General features: G+C 44.7%; 1 protein-coding gene across 1 annotated transcript; it reads left to right on the top strand.

Moving 5' to 3' along the window:
- Nucleotides 1–290: 290 nt before the first annotated feature.
- FKBP3 (FKBP prolyl isomerase 3) lies at nt 291–12,966 on the top strand (the record flags this gene model as incomplete). Its single annotated transcript, XM_034769040.1, is given in 6 exon segments — nt 291–392; nt 2,579–2,686; nt 3,880–4,015; nt 4,981–5,048; nt 7,617–7,714; nt 12,727–12,966. Coding segments are annotated over 6 exon segments (567 nt in total), but the record flags the coding sequence as incomplete, so codon positions are not given.
- Nucleotides 12,967–16,323: the final 3,357 nt, after the last annotated feature.

Here is a 16,323-nt window from a genome sequence, read left to right as displayed (position 1 = left end):
TTGGCTAGATTCCATGACCCCCCCACATTCCCCAGGCTGCCCCGTCTCTGCACTCCACCCCATGACACCCCCACCTCCGACTCCATCCTGGCCGGGCACCACCACCCCTCCCACCCGGGCACCTCAAGGGTGTGACTGGTCCATCCTGTGAGAGCCCCCAACTCCCCAAGTGCAACCTGCCACCCCCAGCGATGCCAGCACCCCAGGGCCCTTTCGGGGCAGACTGTGGGCACCGTGCTTGACACGGAAAGCCCTGGCAACTCAGCTAAATTTCCCCCTCTTGTCTCTAGTTTCTTGCAGAACACAAGTTACTGGGGCAAATAAAAAACGTGGCCAAGACTGCGACCAAGGACCAGTTAGTTACGGCCTATAACCAGCTCTTTGAAACTCAGGTGGGTACCTGCCTCTCCTGGGCCTGTGTGGGACAAAGAGCCCCGCCTTATAGTGCTTACTTCTGAGCTGAGAACACAGATGGTTTTCGCTCTAGCCTCATTTCCATGTTCTCCAAACCATTTGCCTGTTTGGCTGAATTGTTTTGTAGCTGAAGCATATTTTTGTTTTTGAAAGTTTGAGCAAAATGTTTGCTACTTTTTCGTTTGTGTGGGAAAATAGTATTCATCTATTTAAAGGGATGCTGTCAACTTCACAATCACACTTGCATTGGAATAGTGTGTGCCTGTTGTGACTCCTAAGGCAGTCATTTGTAACTGAAAGATGAGATTTGTCTCTGTCCTTCTCTTTATGCGTTTGACAGCACTCTCTATAGTCAATTCCATCATTTGTTGATCATTTGTTCTTTCTCTCTCATACACACTTTTGCTAATAACAGCAGCAACAAAATTGGAACTGAAGAGATAGATAGTGTGTGCTCACAGAGGAAGGGGCTAGAAGGGAAAGAGTCTTGATACTGCTTTCAGATCTCAATAAAGGGCCTTCTGAACATCATTAAGGGAACAGAAACACCCAGATATTTGATAAAAATAACTTAAAAATTATGTGCATGTTATTTATAGGGTGTGCTATCAGAAACACTAGTTGCTCACTTTAGTTGAAAAAAAATCAAGTTGATAGAACTTTTTAAAAGGGTATTACCACAATTCACAGAATAACACCAACACGGATGAAGTTTGATAGCTGACACTTGGTGTATATATATATATATATATATATTTTTAATCTAGGGCAGTGGTTCTCAAACGTTTGTACTGGTGACCCCTTTCACATAGCAAGCCTTTGAGTGCAGCCCCCCTTATAAATTAAAAACCCATTTTAATATATTTAACACCATTATAAATGCTGGAAGCAAAGCAGGGTTTGTGGTGGAGGTTGATAGCTTGCGACCCCCCACGTAATAACCTCGCGACCCCCTGAAGGGTCCCGACCCCCAGTTTGAGAACCCCTGATCTAGAGGAACATATTTTGATTGTGCATGCCCTTTGAAGCAAATTAAGGTAACTAGTCATGCAAATACGTCCTGTGCATCTTCAGTTGTCAGAAACAGTGTGACATCTTTTATCCTTTATAAATATCCTGCATCATTATACATATTTAAATAACTTTCAGTTTGCAGTGTTTTAGCCACGTTGATCCCAGGTTATTCGAGAGAGAGGGTGGGTGAGGTAATATCTTTTATTGGACCAACTTCTAGTGGTGAAAGAGGCCAGCTTTCAAACTACACAGCTCTTCTTCAGGTTTGGGAAAGGTACTCGGAGCATTGCAACTAAATACAAAGTAGAACAGATTGTTTAGCATAAGTAGTTACGTATTCTAATCTACGAGACCATTCAAGGTGAAGTGGCCCTTTAGTACCTCCCACAACACATCTCTCAAGATCCCTGAATCCTATACATGCCTATCACAACAGGCGGCGTACCTCATTCAGTACACTAAATGCCCCAATAACAACTATGTGGGTGAAACCAGACAGTCGCTATTCTCTTGAATGAACTCTCACAGAAAAATTATAAAAGATCACCTGTGGGCAAACACTTTTCATGACATGATCACCCCATATCTGACCTCAGTCCTCATCCTCAAAGGAAATCTACAACACCTTCAAAAGTCGAGCCTGGGAGCTTAAATTCATAATTTTGCTAGACATTATAAAAATCATGGTCCTAATAAAGACACTGGATTCCAGGCTTATTACAACATTCTGTAACCCACTAATCCCCTTTCTTTGTCTTATGACTGGAACAGTGTTATCTGGCCACTTCACTTTGAATGGTCTTTTAGAGTATGTTAACTACTTATGCTAAACAATCTGTTCCACCTTGTATTTAGCTGTGACACTCTAAGTACCTTTCCCAGATCAGAAGAACTACTCTGTGTAGTTGAAAGCTTCTTTTTCACCAACAGAAGTTGGTCCAATAAAAGATATTACCTCACTCCCCTTGTCTCTCTTGTATTTCAATTACATTGTAGAGCCTTAATACTGCTGACTATTGGAATCCATGGTTGTTTCCCCTCCAGAATTGGTCCTTTAGTATATAAAAGCTGTAAAGTAGATTTTTGACAACCTACTGAAGGATTTCCTATCCTATTATGTAGCAGGTAATGATAAATGCTTTCCTTACAGCGCTTTAAAGGCACAGAGAGTGCAGATAAAGTGACGGAACAGGTAAAGAATATCAAGATTGATGAAGACAAGGCAAAAGAAACTAAGCCTGAAGAGATTGTTGATGAGGTTGGTATAGAAAACTACTATTTCTTAGATTAGGACTACTGCCTATGTCAGTGGTTCTTAATCAAAAGCACAAATTAAGCACAGGCACATAAGTACAACTACAATTAAGCACAGGCATGTAAGTACAACTACTTTGTTTCATCAAACTGTGTATTAACATTATACATTCTTTTAATGATTACTGTAATATACGAACAAAAATATATCTAGGTTTTAGGGGTGCGAGAAGATATTTTGATTTTTGATAAGGGATGCGAGGACATATTTTGAGAACGAAAGGGCTGCAGGCTGCAGTAAAGGTTAAGAACCACTGGCCTATGTAGTAGAACAAATGCTTTTGAAACCTTGAATGATATAAGGTAGAGAATTTGAGTGGGCTGGGTTGAGGGGGATTGCTAAAAGAGTGTGCAGCCTGGAATGGATCCAGAAATTGATTCTGAAATTGTTTAAGCTGAACAGAACAGCTCTTGGAAGTGAAGTGATATGGCGGACAAACATTCACTAGTTGTATCTTTGGTTGGATGGCAGTATCCAAGCAGAAAGTGTTTATATTACTGCAAAATGTTTTTTTTTTTATGGGTACAATGTATCCCCTCAGCATTTTCTCTCTTGTTGGAATAGTCACTAACTGGACAGGGGTGTATTTGAGGGCCAAAGCCCCAATGAAGAAACTTTCAGTGATGTTAAGAGAGCTGATCAACTTAACATATAGAAACTGGTAAAGAGAAATTGAGTGCTCTTGGTTTGCTTTCTCACCAGAAGTGACTGCTGTGAAGTGTCTATTTATAAATTGTTGTTCTTCATAAGTCTGTATTGGTAGTTTTCTGGAAGACCCTCATCTGATTAAAAAATGGGACCTTGATTCAACTTCACTTACCCAGCATATTTTGAGCCAGTAGTCATTCTCATGCAGATTTCTCTCCAAAGTTTTTAAATAACTTTGACATCAGGACCAATCTTGGTTCGGCATAGACTACATTTATATAACCCTTTCCTTCCCAAAGGGTGCTCAAGTATGGTACAGACTATATTAATTTAAAAGCATATATGGGTGCTGTTCACCTTAGTATCTGAATGTGGTTTATTCAATGGCTTAAACTCAATTAACTTCAGTTGGTGCATCTTGTGCTTTGTTGGTAACTTGGGACGAGTCATTGAGGTTGTGGTAATTCTCTATTTCTATCTTAATTCAGGGTCCACCAAAATATACTAAGTCAATTCTGAAAAAGGGGGATAAAACTAACTTCCCCAAAAAAGGAGATGTCGTTCATTGCTGGTATACGGGAAAGTTACAGGATGGGACTGTCTTCGATACCAATATTCAAACAAGTAAGGTCACACGGATAACAAGGTCTTCCAGGTTTAAAGAGTTCAGAGGGTTTACATTACATATGAATGGAAGAAATTAGCTGGAATGCTAGTCACCAGGTTGTCTTGTTGGACAATGTTTATGCTTCTTAAAGGCTTGAATGGCATGGGTCCTCAGAAACTGCTTCTGCTCCTGTGTCCTGTTGAGATCAGGGTCTTCTTGCTGTCAGTTCTTGGGATGAATCTTTCCAAGAGAGAAAACAGGGTATTCTCTGAGGACTCACTTTTATAACATGATCCCTGCATCTTGCCATAAGTTAAGTATAGTATTTCCAGGCCATGGATAATGTGAGAGATACTGATTTAGTCAGGCCTGTGGCTCTGCAGAAGGGCAGAGATAAAGACTTCTAATTCAGAAAACTCTTTAGCTACAGAACCTGAGTGGTGGTAGCTTATTTAGCTGCCAAGCAGACAGCTTGTATAATATTTATCAGTTTAATGCAGAGGTGCTTTGGGGATAAGTGTGTAAAACACACAGCTTATGGGGGAGACAAGTGCTAGAAATGTACATTTGGCAGCAGTTTTATAGCACTGTTAAAAGTAATAGCTTGTAATTACAATACTATGCAAGGTTCAGGTCATTGTTTTACAATCTCTTTTTCTACTCCAGACATTCCATAGAAATAGATCTTCCCTATTTGTTACATCAATATCCGCTCTGGTGCAACTTCACTGGTTTAAAGAAACTATGGGCACTTGCATCAAGACTGAATTTGCCCCATTGTTTTCTATTTAGCTGCTATTTCGAATGATTACATTATATGAAACATGGGGAAATCCATTTATAGCTCATCTGTAATGTATATCTTGGTGCAGTAGATATTTGTGGTGCATAACCATAGTGGTAATTCTAATCAGAAATGTTAGTGTGAGCTAGTTAATGATTTAACTCTGGCCAAATAAATGTATATACAAGTGTCTTTCAGGTTCAAAGAAGAAAAAAGGAGCCAAACCTTTAAGCTTCAAAGTTGGTGTAGGAAAAGTTATCAGAGGCGTAAGTAAACCATATAAAGTCTGTCAGTGTGTCAGTCTGATGAAGTCCTCAGTCTGTAGGATTACCCCTTGGTGTGCATCTGTTGGGTGCTTCTCTGGATTGTCTGGGGAAGCGAGTGAGTTTATGCCAGTAATATGTGATATTCAGTTTTTATATAAATGCCCTCATCTAACTTCAGTCTAGGCCCTCTCCATAACTAAACCCGTGGACAGCAGTATTAGAGTGTATGATCTTTGGGTCAGAGACAGTGTTTTAGATATTTGTACTGCACGTAGCACAGTGAGCCTTGATTGGAGCCCCTGCGTGCGACAGGTTGCGATCTGGGCCGGGGCTTAGGGCCCAGATCCACAGTGGTATGCAGGTGCCTAATCCCCATGGGTCCAGACCTTAGGCACCTGATTGACAGGCTGAAGGGAGGCACCTCTCTCTGCTTGGAATTCTCCACTGTGATACCTCTCCTGGAGTCAGGGCCTAAGCGAGATCAGCCTTTCCTTGTGATATGGAGAGAGACAGGCCACCACCCCACTATAGCCAACAGCCCAGTGGTCAGGGCACTCACGTGGGATGCAAGGGTCCTGTTTTCAGATCCCTGCACTGTCTGATTTGGAGCAGGTCTCCCATGTTCCAGTTGAGTGCCCGAGGAGGGGAGGGATTTATCTCTATAAATAATTAATATTCATTAGGCCAGTGAGAGAGTTAGTGAGTATCACAGTACCCAAATGGTTAGGGAGTCAGGTTCAGGTCCCTGCTCCGGTGAATAGTCAGGTTTTTTTACATAGTGGATCAGCACCAACAGAAGAGAGAGACCTGCCACAGACTAGTCAGGCGCTCGGTGGTTAGGGCACTCTCCTGGGATGTGGGGGCCCTGGGCCCAAATCCCTGCTCCAGATCAGGCTGAGTGGCCGTCACCCTAGCCAGCTCAGGGCCCTAACCATGGAGCTGTTGGGTATTCTGATACAGATCGGCAGCCCCCAGAATTCCCAGCTTTGCCCTGGGTTGTCGTATGCAGGTTAGGTCTGCTGAGAGCATACATACCAGACACCCTGCTGGCGAGAGATGCGGAGGAATCCGATAAGGCTTGCCTGAGCCAGGGCTCCAACCAGCTTGCCCACCAGTGGAAACCTATGCATGTAGTGGTGATTTAGGTGCCTAGAGGATTTGGTGGCAGCTGAGTGGTGGTTTTGTGAATGTCAGTTGTGCCTAAAGAGGCATCTAGGCATCCAAGTCCTTTGTGCATCTAGCCGTACCACAATGCAGTATGTGCTGGTTCCAGTAACCTGACAAGTCAGTCGACATATCCCTGTCTCCCACCAGAGCCCCTCTTCTACCCACTCAGTCACCCCTCGTGTCAAAGCTAAACTGACAAGCTAAACAGTATCCTGAAAGTCCCCACGCTCTGGTGCGTCTCCTGTTGTCAGAAGAACAGTTGTGTGTCTGGATTTCACTTCAGAACTCTGAAGAGCTGATCACGGATCTTTGTACTTAAGCTTGATCCTTGCACAGGGCACAGCCTGGAGCTCCAGATGGGCACATGCACGTGAAGGCTGCTTTTAAAATGATGGGTAGCTAAGTAAAGCACTAGGTATAGTCCTCTGGGCAAAGCAGATGTGTCAAGCCTTTTACACAACTGCCTGCCTACTTATCCTGGAGAGCCTAGAGAATAGGGGCAGGTGTGGCTGCAGTGTGGGTGTGTCTGAGAAGATGAGTGTGTCCTCTTACAATGAAGTGCTTAGCGACAGCCCTACTCTTTGCCTCCCATCTGCTCCTGGGCAGCAGTAACTTGTGCAGTGCAGGATCAGGTTCCTCACCAGTGCTGTGTATGACCGCTGTGGCTCTGTGTGGATGTACTGTGACAGCTACTCATGGAGGGGGAGGGGACCCCCCAAAATGTCATTGGTCTTGTTCCCACTGCTGCAAGGAAACACTTGCTTCAGTTTTTTGTGATAAGCATTAGTCTCTTGCTGTAACACTTCCATGCTTGGATTGTTGCCATACACCTCAAACAGCTGAGATCTGAACACCACCTGTTCATTGTGATAAGCTGATACGGTGCTAAACTCTGAACACTAGCTAAGAGGTTTGGCATGGGGAGGGACAAGCACTGAGATAAAATTAGTTATCAAACTTTATAAAGCCCGGCTGGATAACAGCTTATCTGTACATCCCAAAATAAGTGGAATCTCTGAAAACAAACTGAGTTCCATACTCTTATTGAAATAAGAAAGATTCGGCCGACCAGTATCTTCACATCAGGGGATAATACACTTCAGAAACTAGTTTCCACTGTTCTGTATGTGCCTGGGCTATAAATGCAAATCAGTGGCAGCAAATCCTAGAACAGCTCTTGAGCAGGTGTTACTGTGGGAACATTTTCATTTTTTAAAAGGAAAAATCCAGTTGTCAAACACTGCTGTTTGGAAGGCCATCTGCAGTTAGTGAAGCTGCAAGCTGGGGAGCGTTTACTGGTGTGTGTTCTGGCTCAGAGCCCAGGTACTTCAAAGGATAGAGTTGGAAATGTGGAAATTATATCGTTTTTTTGAAGTTCCTGTTCCAACATCCTTTTTTTAGTGGGATGAAGCTCTGTTGACGATGACTAAAGGGGAGAAGGCTCATCTGGAAATTGAACCTGAATGGGCTTATGGGAAGAAAGGGCAGCCTGATGCCAAGTATCCTTTTACTTGAAAATATGAACAGGATTGAATGTACCTTTTGGAAACATATTTGTTATTCTTTAAGTCTCTTTGCAGTAGGATCTTTCCCTCTGGAAACATATAACCAAGGCAAAGATGGATTTCTGGCAGGGTGTACATTGGTAACATGGTGCTTGAGATGATGGTGTAGAGAGGAGGGGTTTAGATTTATTAGGAACTGGGGAAACTTTAGGAATAGGGGGAGTCTATACAGGAAGGATGGGCTCCACCTAGACCAAAGTGGATCCAGACTGCTGGCACTTACCATTAAAAAGACTGTAGAGCAGTTTTTAAACTAAGAGCTGGGGGAAAGCCAATTTTCTGCAGAGGAACACGTGGATCGGACAGAGACTTCTCTTAGAGGAGAGTCTACTGATAGAGATTCTCTAGGTTTTAATCAGGAGGTGAGGATGGAAGAGGATAAAGTATGGGCCAGATCAGACAAGAAACATTCACGTAAAAAAGAATCTGATACATCAGAAAAGGGCAGACAAATAAACAGTGATGAGTTTTTAAAGTGCTTGTACACAAATGCTAGAAGTCTAAATAATAAGATGGGTGAACTAGAATGCCTTGTGTTAAAGGAGGATATTGATAGAATAGGCATCACAGAAACCTGGTGGACTGAGGACAATCAATGGGACACAATCATTCTGGGGTACAAAATATATCGGAAGGACAGAACAGGTCATTTGGGGGGGGGGGGAGGTGGCACTATATGTGAAAGAAAATGTAGAATCAAATGAAGTAAAAATCTTAAATGCATCCACATGTTCCATAGAATCTCTATGGATAGTAATTCCATGCTCTAATAAGAATATAACAGTAGGGATCTGTTATCAACCACCTGACCAGGACAGTGATAGTGATGATGAAATTCTAAGGGAGATTAGAGAGGCTATCAAAATAAAAAACTCAATAATAGTGGGGGATTTCAATTATCCCCATATAGACTGGGAACATGTCACTTCAGGACGAAATGCAGAGATAACATTTCTCGATACTTTAAATGACTGCTTCATGGAGCAGCTGGTATGGGAACCCACAAGGGGAGAAGCAACTCTAGATTTAGTCCTGAGTGGCGCGCAGGAGCTGGTCCAAGAGGTAACTATAACAGGACCGCTTGGAAATAGTGACCATAATACAATAGCATTCAACATCCCTGAGGTGGGAAGAACATCTCAACAGCCCAACACTGTGGCATTTAATTTCAAAAGGGGGAACTATGCAAAAATGAGGAGGTTACTTAAACAGAAATTAAAAGGTACAGTGACTAAAGTGAAATCCCTGCAAGCTGCATGGGCTCTTTTTAAAGACACGATAATAGAGGTCCAACTTCAATGTATACCCCAAATTAAGAAACACAGTAAAAGAACTAAAAAAGCCACCGTGGCTTAACAACCACGTAAAAGAAGCAGTGAGAGATAAAAAGGTATCTTTTAAAAAGTGGAAGTCAAATCCTAGTGAGGTAAATAGAAAGGAGCATAAATCCTGCCAAATTAAGTGTAAAAATGTAATAAGAAAAGCCAAAAAGGAGTTTGAAGAACGGCTAGCCAAAAACTCCAAAGGTAATAACAAAATGTTTTTTAAGTATATCAGAAGCAGGAAGCCTGCTAAACAACCAGTGGGGCCCCTTGATGATCGAGATACAAAAGGAGCGCTTAAAGACGATAAAGTCATTGCGGAGAAACTAAATGAATTCTTTGCTTCAGTCTTCATGGCTGAGGATGTTAGGGAGATACCCAAACCTAAGCTGTCTTTTGTAAGTAACAAATCTGAGAAAGTGTCACTAGAGGAGGTTTTGGAACTAATTGATAAACTTAACAGTAACAAGTCACCGGGACCAGATGGCATTCACCCCAGAGTTTTGAAAGAACTCAAATGTGAAATTGCGGAAGTGTTAACTATGGTTTGTAACCTGTCCTTTAAATCGGCTTCTGTACGCAATGACTGGAAGTTAGCTAATGTAATGCCACTATTTAAAAAGGGCTCTAGAGGTGATCCCAGCAATTACAGACCGGTAAGTCTAACGTCAGTACCGGGCAAATTAGTTGAAACAATCGTAAAGAATAAAATTGTCAGACACATAGAAGAACATAAATTGTTTGACAAAAGTCGACATGGTTTCTGTAAAGGGAAATAACGTCTTACTAGTCTATTAGTGTTCTTTGAAGGGGTCAACAAACGTGGACAAGGGGATCCAGTGGATATGGTGTAGTTGGATTTTCAGAAAGCCTTTGACAAGATTCCTCATCACGGGCTCATAAGCTGTCATGAGACAAGAGGGAAGGTTCTCTCATGGATCAGTAGCTGGTTTAAGTAGGGTGACCATATTTCCCTATGCTGAATACGGGACACCTGGTAAAATAACGCGTATTCAAGCGAGTTCAATGGCAATCAGTCAGAACTAGGCAGTACAAACATTCAGATTAACATCCAGTTGACTGAGCCCGTTAAAAAGAAATACTGCGGAGTTGGATTCTTTTTATTTACTTTCTTATCTTTAAAGCTTTAGGGTTCACAGGGGGAGAGGTCACACACATACACACACTCCCGTACACCCCTCTCACATGGGGTGGGAAGTGGGGTGATCGACCAACCGACCTGGCCCTCCCTGCCCGGCCCTCTCCGCCCTCAATGCCTGGCTGGGCCCTCGGGACAGACCCACCTCTCCAGTTACCTGGCACACATCGGGGGCATGCAGGGCCACATGCCTCCCCTTCCCCCCATATATCTGCCAGGGTTGACACCAGAATGGAGCCAGCAGCAGCCTTTCAGCACTGTGCGGGAGGGAAGGGATGGGATCTGCCTCCGGCTGTGGGCGAGGGATGACCTGGCCTGAGTCTTTACAGAGCTCATCTCTTCTGCCTGCACAGTGTTGAAAGGCACCTGACACTTCCAGGCTGCTGCTGGCCACCAACATAACCCAGCCACACTCTATCCCCTGGCTACAGCGCGGGCAGGAAGGGGTTAATCCCTAAGGCTGCATTGTGCACCAGGGCCCAGGGAACCTGACTGCAGGGGCTTCAGCAAACCCAGCCAGACAGGTGGCTCAGCAGGGGAGGGTGGCTAGGGGACGGAGCAGCCCCATGCTGCCTCGGGGCAGGACCCAGGGCAGGGGTGGATGGGTGAAGAGTTTGCTAAGTCCCTGCTTGGCAGGGCTACTGCAGAGTCTGCAGGTTCAGGCTGGAAATCGCTTGTCCCCCCACTCCAGGGCTTTGCTGAGGAGTGGAGAGGCTGCCCTGTGCCAGTGCTGTGTGGGGCTTTGGCACATGCAGGGCTCGGCTCCTGGCCAGTGCTCTAGGCTGGAGGGTCTTGGTCTTTCCCGGGGCACCGGCCCAGCCAGAGGCAGTGGGGGAAGGAAGGCGCCTCCTGGCCAGGCTGTTGGTGAGCTGCGTGCTCCAACCAGGGGTTGGTTCTCCGCCCAGCGCAGGGAGCGGCACGCGCCCCACTGGGGAGGATATGGGGGAAGCAGGGAGAGGATAGCGAGAGGGGGAGCATGTAAAGGGCCAATGGGTGGGCAGCAGAGGTGATGTAACTGGCTGCTACCTGACATCTGCCCCCACTCACCAGTTACCGCAGCACGTGCCATCCGGAACAGGATGGGGGGGTGGGTCCCTGCTGTCCGAGAGCCAGCATGCAGCAGGGGGAGCAGCGGGCCCCGTGCACTGCATCTTTGCCCCACCACCAGCCTTGCACAGCCACCCTCATCGCTGGCCACTGGACCCCCCCCCCCCCCACTCGCCACGGGTGGGTGGGCATCTGGTGAGTAGTGAACTGGCCAGTAGCAGGACTCGCCAGTACTGATGGGGATGGGAGACAGAAAATACCGGACAATTTGCCTGTTTTTAAGAAGTCAGGACACCTGCAGGGGGTGCTTAAATATGGGACTGTCCCTTTAAAAATGGGACAGCTGGTCACCCTAGTTAAAAGATGGTCAGAGATGCAACCCCATGCTCTGGGTGTCCCTAAACCTCGGATTGCCAGAAGTTGGGAGTGGATGACTGGCTGGATCACTCGATTACCTGTTCTTTCTCTCTGGCACTGACCACCGTCAGAAGACTGGGCTACATGGACCACGGGTCTGACCCAGTCTGGTCGTTCTTATGTTCTTACCAGTCAGGAGGTGGGAGAAAGAGAGAAGTCTGCTGCCATTGCTTCAGTAGCAGTTACGAGAAGAGGAAATATTGCGATTCAGCTGTGCTTATGTTCCAGAATGCCTCTGGACAGAGGACACAAGGAGCAAATGGGAGTGGGCTGACCTGCTGAACACTCCCTACATCCTCCTTGGCTCTGTTCCTTGCTAGATTTTTGTGCTGCTGGTAGGAGGGGGAGAAAGGGAAAATGCCCCCTCTTTGTCTCCAGCCTCTCACCTTGTCCCCCTTTCCCAGAACTAATGGAAAGTAGACAGGAACCCCACTGCAAAACTGCTTGGCCAGACTCCCAGCAGTGCTCACCCTCTGGCTGACATGACTGTTTGGAGGCTACAGTTCTCCCCTTGCTCCTGCTTTGTGGCTCTTTTTGGACCTGCCAATGAGACATGTCGATGCTCTGTCCAGAATCTTGTGCCACTTTCCCCCCCTCTTCCTCCTAGAAGCTGAATCAGCACCATTAATAGTCCCCTAAAATGGGGAAGATTTATGGCTTTATGCGCCTGACCTGCTTCCCTCACTACCCTAGCTGGGCTTTCCGAGGGGGAAAGTCTCATGCCACAAGCATTTCATTAAAACCTTGTGAAACCTGCCTGCCAAACAGTTGGCACTGAGTGTTTCATATGATCACTGCCAGGTTACAGATATAGTGAGTGATTTAATAGCTTGGGTTTAGTATGTAAACTAGTGGAGGTGAAAATTTTCTTGCCAGAGGTTACTGAAATGTCAAACTGAAGTGTCAGGTTGAACAGCGGGGGGTAAATCACAAGTTATGTCTAGCCAGTTTATACATCCAACTGGATTGTGTTAAAATGTCTTTAACTCTTGTGCAAACAGGATTCCTCCAAATGCAAAGCTGTTTTTTGAAGTTGAATTGGTGGATATTGATTGATATGAAGAACTTGTTTCTTTAGTGCTGTGAATTCATCGATAAATGAGAAGACATCTGCCAACTGCAATTCTGTTCTTACAGCTTCAGGAAATAGTTACAACCGTGGCCTTCTGTATTGAAAATCATTGTTTTTTTCCCCAATCGCTGTACAGTAAAACATCATTAAAGAAAATAGATTATACATGCAGGTAGTTTAACTGACTTTTTTTTCCCCTTGTGCTTCCATACTTCAGTAAACTTATCTGGAAAATCTGTTCTTCTGCAGTGGAAGCAGACATTGGGTTTATTTGTAAGTGTGATTTATACAATCTGGTGCAACGAGGGGGAAGGGAAACGCACTTAAATTGTCAGCATTTTCCCTTCCACGTTGGCCTGGGTGCTAAATGCTCCCTTCTATGCTGTTGTACTTCTGCCTTCCTTTAAGCCCCATATCAGTGCCTGGTTCAGATCCATGTAAGCTGTGTCTGTCTTTCCACTTTTGTAGTTTGGCTCAAGGAAAACACTGTAGGCTCAGCAAGCAATGTATTAGACTCTTCAGCCTCACCAACCTCTTACTGCAGTTGGCTAAGTTGTCTTCAGTTTAGCTTTCTGATCACAGCAGTGGATTTTTTTTAATGGTCAGCTAAACTGGACTCTATTTGGAAAGGGTGGAGCATGGAAAGAAACAGACAGCGCTAGGAAAGAAATGAGTAAAAACCTCATAGTAACCTTCCAGGCATTGCTCAAGATTTAGTGGAACTGTCTGGGGGTGATGGCGTCTGGTTCCTCTTGACCTTTTTAATTAACCAATGGAACAATTGACCAAGGGGTGCTGTGGATTCTCCATCTGACAATTTTAAAATCCAGAATGGATGTTTTGAGAGAGTTGGGGGAAGGTATGTACGTAACTTTTCTGTGCCTAAGTTTCCCATTTATGAAGTTCATTATGTGCTTACCTCATTTTTAAGACTTTCAGATACACAATATAAGGTGGCATCTAGGGTTGATTTACATTTGTTTTTTATACATCGGAAGTGTGGCATCCCAAGAGTTGCCGTATTGAAAGAGTAAGAGGTCCAGGAGGTGGTATTTACAGTGAGTGAAGTCAGGGAGCAGGTTTGCAATGTGGTTGTGTCAGGCAAGCCCATCTCCTGGCTCTGGCTGCTGTAGGTTGAGCACTGCAGAACACCAACTAGGTTTTGTAGCCTTGACTTCCATTGTAGGACTCTTGCATCTCTGCTTCAGAATGTAGGCCTAGGTCTTCTCAACTAACGGAACTGTCTGGCCTCTGGGGATGTGAGGCAGATCCAGCAGTGGACAATTCCATGCAAGTTTTACATACTCAATACTGCCATATTAGTCTCTCATGGAGGTTTAATGCAAGGTGTCTGGGTGAGGATGGGCAAGTTCCTGGAGATCTCCACCATAAGATTCCAGGATTGTTAACTATGCATGTCACTCTGAACCTTATATCTGCAGAAAGATATGGTGGGTGAGGTAATAGTGGAGCAATGTCTGTTGGTAAAAGTCAAGCTTCTACAGAGCTCTTCTTTAGGTTTAGGAAAGGTACTTAGCCCTGGTCTACAAATACCGATTTGTCAGCATAACAGGCTTTGTCTACACTAGCACTTTCCTTGTTAAAGCTTTTGTCACTCAGGGGTGTGAAAAAAAAACCCTCTGAACAACAAGTTTTAATGATGCAAAGCGCTGGTGTGGACAGAGCTTCATTGTCAGGAGCCGCTCTCTTGGCAATGAAGCTACTGCGCCTTGTGGGGGGTGGTTTTATTTTGTCCTTGAGAGAGAGCTCTCCCGGCGACAGAGTGGCTACACTGCCTGTTGTAAGGTGTACAATGTAGACGTAGCCGAAGTCACTCAGGGAAATACACACCCTTGAGCAGCGGTTATACCACCATAAGCCCTGGTGTAGACAGCGCAATGGTGAGAGGAGGGCTTCTCCCATCAACATAGCTTCTGCCTCTCCGTGAGATGGAGTACCTACCCTGGAGATGCTCTCCTGTCAGCACAGGGAGCACCTTCACTAAGTGCTGCAGGGGCACAACTGCAGCCCTGTAAGGCCTGGTCCACACTAACCCCCCACTTCGGACTAATGTACGCAAATTCAGCTCTGTTAATAACGTAGCTGAATTCGAAGTACCTTAGTCCGAACTTACCGCGGGTCCAGACGCGGCAGGGAGGCTCCCCCGTTGATGCCACGTACTCCTCTCGGCGAGCTGGAGTACCGGCGTCGACGGCGAGCACTTCCGGGATTGATTTATCACGTCTAGACCAGACGCGATAAATCGATCCCAGAACATCGATTGCCTGCCGCCAGACCCAGAGGTAAGTGTAGACATACCCTAAGTGCAGACAAGCACTTAGTGTCACAGCTAAATACAAGGTAAAACAAATTGTTAAGCAAAGGAATTAACACATTACAAGAAACCATTCAAGGTGAAATAGGCAGTTAACAGCTCCCCATCAGAGGACAAAGGAGAGTTAGTGGGTACAGATGGTTCTAGTAAACCTTAAATCCAGTGTCTTTATGGGAGTCCATGATAGATGTCTATAGCTGTCCGCATGAAGTGATGGAAACAGCTACAACTGTAGTTGAGGGCTCTTGTTCAGAACATCACTAGGGCTTGCAGTGTGTTATCATCCAACTTAAGTTCTCAGCCAGTTTGGGCTTTTTTTTTTTTTTTTTTTTTTTTTAAAAGATTTGTGACACAGCACAGCTTTCAACCACTGGCATACACTTAAAAGGAAGTGTTAGCTTGTGGGTCAAATCCTTTTCTAGTATATCTAGACATTAATTTATGATTTGATACCTAGCTGCAGGGGCTATACACAATTTTTCAACAGTAGTAAACAGACCAGAATAAAAGACACTTACTCATTAGGAGCCATCAGTAATTAATGGTACATAATTTAAAGCATGCTTAGGCACATAAGTCCCTTCCAGTTCAGCCTAGAAAAGCTTTTTCTAATTTGAAGGTTTAGGTGCCGTATGTGGACAGACGTAAATAGTTTCCTGAATGTGGTTCAGGCCCACATGGCAAATCATAAATCAAAAGCTAGATAAGCCCAAAGCACTCTCCTCCCATACTTCCTCCCCCCTAAGCTGTAGATGGAACCTAAAGGTACATTTGCACCTCCACCTTATAGAGGTTTAGTTCAAATATCTTCATCTATCTAGATGACACCTCTCCCTCCCCACCCCCTTTTAATTCAGCACAATATGTGCTATAAGAATGATACTCAAAAGTGTGTTACAAGGCTTAACCCTGGAGGTGGCCTCTGTAGACAAGACCAAATGGAGAACCTCTATTGCTGCAGAAGTTCCGTGCGCACTTCAACTTCAAAATACCAGTGACTTGCTAGCTTAATTTTGGTGTTCAAACCCACCTGCATTATAGGAGAGCAAAGGTCAAAGTAGAACAGGGATCGGCAACCTTTCAGAAGTGGTGGGCCGAGTCTTCATTTATTCACTCTCATTTAAGGTTTCGCGTGCCAGTAATACATTTGAACGTTTTTAGGAGGTCTCTTTCTATAAGTCTATTATATAA

The sequence above is a fragment of the Trachemys scripta genome, chromosome 4 (assembly GCF_013100865.1).
Source record: "Trachemys scripta elegans isolate TJP31775 chromosome 4, CAS_Tse_1.0, whole genome shotgun sequence".
Lineage (NCBI taxonomy): Eukaryota > Metazoa > Chordata > Testudines > Emydidae > Trachemys > Trachemys scripta.
This window is presented reverse-complemented; position numbering and strand designations above follow the sequence as displayed.